The 6384-nt window shown below is 34.5% G+C and overlaps 1 protein-coding gene across 1 annotated transcript in view; it reads left to right on the plus strand.

The window, feature by feature from the left end:
* The window catches only part of LOC150088255 (intermembrane lipid transfer protein VPS13A-like), a 3009916-nt gene extending 3005303 nt beyond the window's left edge, over positions 1–4613 (plus strand). Inside the window, exon 79 of the mRNA XM_090370087.1 lies at positions 4242–4613. Coding sequence (XP_090226213.1) covers positions 4242–4382 — 141 coding nt within the window. The 3' untranslated portion in view covers positions 4383–4613. The remainder of the gene's footprint in view (positions 1–4241) is intronic.
* The last annotated feature ends 1771 nt before the right edge of the window (positions 4614–6384 follow it).

Raw genomic sequence — 6384 nt, forward strand, 5'->3', positions numbered from 1 at the left:
TTGCCTGCATCCCTCTGAAACTAGATGCCCACAGCAGTTTAGTTTATTACTGATTTGAGTTTGACCGAGTTCAGACCATTGTTTCCTACATGTTATTTTAATAATCGATTTGTAGTCATGAAACTGAAAGTGCCCTACACTGATTAGTTCAGTGTAGGGCACTTTCAGTTGACAGAAAGATCAAGTGTCGGGATGTTTAGCAGCGTCATCCACTTATTCATTATCTGGAATACCACATGACTGAGGATCCAGCAGAAGGTAACCTTCTAGTTGGATGTTTGAGAGGGAGAAAAAAGTAGGCTGAATGGCAGTGATTGCAATCTCTGATATATATGGTACTTGTTTATGTTATCTAGAGCTAGTTGAAGATAGGAAAAAACTGCTGCAATACCTACCCAGAGGTGAGACCATTGTTTCCTGCATTTTGTTTTAATAATGGATTTATAGTCAGTATAGGGCACTGTCAGTTGACCTGAAGATCCACAGCCGGGATGTTTAGCAGTGTCATCTGCATGTTCATTACCTGGGATGACCATAATGATCTTCTGGTTGGCTTTTTGATCGTAAAATAATTTTGATTGGATCCCTTTAAGAATGGGATGAAAGGAAGGAAATGTAGATCGAATAGCAGTGATTGCACTTAAGGAGTCCGTATATATCAGATATTGCTTGATATGCTTGTATCTAGAGTTAGTTTTATTGCAAATAATTCTATAGTATCTATATTATCAATAGGAAGTGACACAGCTACTGAGAAGGTAGAAGAAACTGTGCAGCACCTACAGCCGCAGCTGTTTTTAGAAAGAAACTGTCACAGAGAGGAGAGAATTCAGTTCAGGGAGGTTCAGGAGTAGCAAGGTCATGAAAGTGGGTCCCAACTGAGCATGAGCTCTTGCAGTCGAATCTCTGTTTGATCCTCAGTAGCGTGGCATACTGAGGATCAAACACAATAAAGTTTTTTTTCCTGAGATGCACAGGAGGTTCATTTGCCTCAATATACAGGCTGTGAACTGGAGGCATTCTGAAGGCTCCCACAGCTATCCTAAGGGCACTATGCTGGATAGTGTTCAGACATAATTACTTATTTCCCGCCCGGATTTTAATAAAAACTTCTCAAGTTGGGAGAGAATTTCGGTTCGCTCCTGCAGTTTGGGCAGTTGGTTTGTGGAATAGACTTCCATCACCTGTTGTTGAAGTTGATAGCCTAAACAAATTTAAGGCTCAGCTGGACAGGTATTTCGAACGAACAGAGGGGTGAAATGGTTGTGTTTTTTTTTTTTTTTTTTTTGTCTGATGCTGAATAAGCTTGCTTTCTTGCATCATATGCCTCTACTAATGCTAATGCTAATAATAGGGAGCTTTTCCTGGAGAAGTCACAGACAGGTGACTCGTAATCCAAACATGACTGGATTAAGATTCTATAAAGGTGTAAGAGGGAGCTTCTATCAGCACCCGAGGACATAGCGGAGACAGCTCTTAGGATATTCAGTTTTTAAAGCCAAGTAGTCCGAAGGTAAGTTACATGGGAAGTAAAATTAAGTTTATTATCTAAATATAATCCCAACAGATGAAAATTGTTGGTGACAGGTATCAGGCTGTTTTTGGCACTATGCTGGGTGTTCAGACATAATAGGGAGCTTTCCTGAAGGAGTCATAGGCAGGTGACCCATAATCCAAGCATGACTGGATTAAGATTCTATAAAAGTGTAAGAGGGAGCTTCTATCAGCATCCGAGGTCATAGCAGAGACAGCTCTTAGGACATTCAGTTTTTTAAGACAAGTAGTCCAAAGGTAAGTTACATGGGAAGCAAAATTAAGTTTATTTATCTAAATATAATCCAAACAGGAGAAAATTGTTGGTGACAGGTATCAGGCTATTTTTTAAAAAATATCTCTGGATCCAGATGTAATTTGCATTTTTTACAAAAATGAATTGCAGTGGATTTTATTCTGCTAGGGAATAATCATTCCATAATGCCCATGATTCTATTTTAGCTATGGAAATTTGAAGATACCTTTCAGTGGTATTCATAGTTTGGGATTGACAAGACATAATGAGATCTTCAGCAAACGTACGATTCTACTGTATTTGTTACTTCCCATGTAGTGTTTGTAATTCTTAATGCAAATAATATTGCACTGAGTATGGAACCCTGCAGTGTACCCTCCTCTTGTTCAAATGGTTTAGATAAATTGTTCATGTAATCTAACCTGAAACGTTCCTTGGCATATGAAGTTTTGTATAAATTGGATTAACTGAGCTCTCAAGACAAAAGAATGATCTTGAAGTACACCATATCTCCAGGTGGTATTGAACACGTTCTCAATATCGAGATTAATCACAACCAGATGTTGCCCTCTGATGAAAGTATTACGGATGTCTACTTCTGCTTTTATCATCACATCTAACTTAGAACTATTCTTTGGAGACCATACTGATTACTATTTAACAAGTTGTAAGTTTTTAGGAACCACATTAGTCGCCTGTGAACCATTATTTTCCAGGACTTTGCCTAAACAGCTGGTCAGTGAAATCGGCCTGTAGTTATGCAGAAAGGTGTGATCTTTTCCTGGCTTCGGGAAGGCTAGTACAATTGAATGACGCCAGGGGTTTGGATAAGTACGTATTTGCAAAAAAATATTCGGTTATAATATTTTATGTTCACAATAACTGCACGATCCTACACCAACCGTTATAAACTTTTTTTATTAAATAAAATAAAATAAATTAGAGTTGTCTTGTATTAAGATAATAATAATAAAATGAAATAAAATAAGTAGAATGATAGTACAATTACACTGGATAAAACAAGATGATAAAATAAGATACCTGTCTATACAATAAAATTAAAATACAATAAAATAAAATAAAACACTGGATAAAAGCAATATAACACCGATAAAAGCACTAAAGTACTGAAGCTTTCATCCGCCTCCTTTTTCAACAGTGAAGTTTAACGTACAGTACATCCTTAAATATCAGCAGGCTCACAGTTCACAGTGCATGTTTCTTCAGGAGCATGGGCAGTATTCTCCATATATGCACTGAACCGGAAATGGCTTGGGAGCATGCCAGGTGGAACCGTTCATCCCATCCAAGAACCACAGCTTCGAAGAGGGGATGAATGTGGACTCCCCTGTCTCTATTAATAGTGTTACTCTCAAAAGAGCAAATTTGCAAGCTCTCAAGCCACTTGTGGTCCCAAAACTGTATTCCCAGTCGACGATAACAGCTTCATCAGGAGAGATTTGATGGTTCGCCATCCTCAAAATGCTCCTCCACAGCAGACCTCCCATAATCCGTGGTCTTTATCTCACTGATATACCCCCCCCATACAATCTTTAAACCGACACTTTGTTTCACGAACATAACATTTCCCCACAATACAGGCGTATTATCTCATATATTTTATCTGAGATGCTGAACCTGAGATGCTGGAAGCAGCATCTCAGGTTCCATTCACTCTTAATTTTTTTTTTGATAATAAAGAAATGTTTTAAACATCATCACCCTTTTAAAAGTGATTAATATATCATCATTTCTAACTATAAAAGCTAAACCTAGGTTTCAGTACACCTATGTCGTTCCCTCTTCTAATAAATTTATCCTACTACTATATACTGTGCCGCCACACTACAGCCACTGATGCTGATATACCAAACTCTCAAATCAAACAAACAACACAGCCTGCTGTATTGGTTCAGTTTTCAGTAGCACTGGAAGGGCACTTAAAATGTAGATACTCTGTAATACCACAGATAGGGGAAATAGTATGTCTTCCTATATGCCCTTATAGTATCTCCCTTCTCTGTTTTAATCCTGCTGCCAACAGAAGAGATGACTTGAAATATTACATGACATGACTGAAACATAATTATCAGCTGCAGAGACTTACTACAGTGGAAGAGAATTTTATTTTATTAATAAAATAAATTTGCTTCAGCGTAATAGTGATATTTATTTATTTTAATTCTAATTCTTGCATGACTAATACACCATAATTAGGGAAAAGAAGTACCCAATAACTTTATCTGTTTTAATGTAGACACTGATTGTTTACATCTAAGGTTGGAACATGGAATATGATTATTTTCATATTGAACAAATTGTGTTTAATGATTGCAGATCTTTATCCTAATAAAAAGTTTGTTTAAATGTTTTTATAGTGAAAATTTATGTTCATTATTTCATAGTTTTTTGTAAAATAATTTATTTGTCTAATATAATATACTACCTGTAGGATGATACAATCTTCAGCTTTACTGGAAATGAGCGATATATCCAAAGTGAGGATCTAGAAGTGCTCCACTGGCTTAAAGGAATTATTGAAAAAGTCTTACTAATTAATATGGAAGATAAACCCTGCCCTGTTGATGTGTAGATAATCATACATAATACATCAGAATTTAATTCAGTATTTGGTGTTCAAACTGTGATCTGAAAGCAAACTCTAATGATCAAGAGACAAAACTTTTTTTGAATTAAACTTTTGTGTATGATTGAAACATGTCTGTCCCAGACAGGAATTCAGGGAACACTCTTTATAACTTCAACAGGATAAGTATAGGTAGGGAAGAACACCATATGAGAGTATTAACAATATTTACATATTTTTTTTCTATGAGTTGATATAGTAATTTGTTGATTTATATTTTGTAAGAATTTATTGTTGTTGAGAAATTTTTTCTGAATTTTTATTTATAAAAATAGTAGAATTATTATTATAAGCAAAATGCTCTATAGCATATTTTTGTAGCAACTAGTCATAATCATGGAAAGTTTTGGTTAATGCTTGTATTAACATAGAATTTAAGATAAAGATAATAAAAGAAATATATTTTTGTCAAGTAATATACTAAAATGTCCATGGGTACTCTTGTTAAATACTGGAAAAAAAAAAACAATGATGGTTACTATTAATACCTTTCAAGTGATATCCTCCCCTCCAAAGAAGATTCACATTTGCTTTAAAGGAGTGAAAAATACTAGCCAGTGTTTAATCCTTATTTAAGACAATCTTCAAATTCCCTTTGTTTGCTACCAATATTATGTACTCTGCTTGTCATCTTGGATAAGTAAATGAAATTTGCAGATTTATAATTAAATGATTAGAATAGTTGTGTTCCTTCTGTCATTACAGGTAATATTTATTTATTCAATTATTTCACTATCTGCATATTATTATCATTGAATATGGTAATCATTTTTAAATTCATTTTAAAAGAATAAATACTGTGGCATATTTGAAAATATATAGAGCTACATTCCATGGTATTTACTTTTGTGTGTACACATACTTTCAGTGTGTATAAAAATACATAGAATTCTCAAACAAATAGTATCCTTAGTTTTATTTTTAAAGGACTTTGTTAATGCAATGGCAGAATTTTAGGATGCAATAAATGTAAGTATTGTAAGATGTTGACAATATTTGCTAAAATCTAACACACTATAAGAGGTAAGCACTAAAGTTTCCCGAAGGTTGGAAATATATAAAGCAAGAACATTTCTAATAAAAGTTTATATCCTATAGTTTATGCATTAATTCTCATCCATTTGGCCTTGATTTAGCCAATGAAAAACAAAATGCATGATTAGAAGTTAACAAAATAAATACATTGTTTCATCACATGAATGTTTTAAGGTGTTTATTAAAGTGTAATAAACACCCTAATCTACAGTTAATATTGTCTATGTTCCATGGTTCTGCTGAATCCCACCTTCAGCAGAAACACATATTTAGCTGCTTCATTGCTGTTACATACATCAAATGATGCTTTGGTAGCACACATTTTCTGTACACATTTTCTGTATGTAACGGCAAAGAAGAACAGATCTGAGAATATAATGCTAATTCACAGCCCCTGCTTTCTAAAGATTAACATAATGTAACTAAAGAAAAGGCTTGTGAGTGAATAAATCTTCATTTCAGACCAAACTTATTCCTAGATTAAAACTGTAGATAATTAAGAGTTACAATGAACAAATCTAGATGATACATTTAAACTAAGGAACTGTTAAAATTCATAAAATGTTGAGAATTCTTTAGTAATCGTAATCGTAGCATGTGATGCAAGAAAGCAAGCGTATGAGCTTATGTAGCATCAGCCAAAAAAAAAATTCACACAACCATTCCCTCTAAATGTTTGTTCAGTTCCTCCTTAAATTTATTTAACCTATCAACTTCCACAACAACAGATGGAAGTTTGTTCCAGCAATTAACCACCCACTGGCTAAAGGCAAATTTCCGCACATCTATTCTACAGCTGTCTTTCCTCAATTTGAATTTATGCCCCCTTAGGTTCATAATCTGAACAAGTGGAAGAATCCCATCAGAATTAAGCACACTCAACCCATTCAAGGCCTTATACGCCTCAATCAGA

The sequence above is a fragment of the Mastigoproctus giganteus genome, chromosome 3, assembly GCF_048544385.1.
Source record: "Mastigoproctus giganteus isolate SK-2022 chromosome 3, ASM4854438v1, whole genome shotgun sequence".
NCBI classification, from domain to species: Eukaryota; Metazoa; Arthropoda; class Arachnida; order Uropygi; family Thelyphonidae; genus Mastigoproctus; species Mastigoproctus giganteus.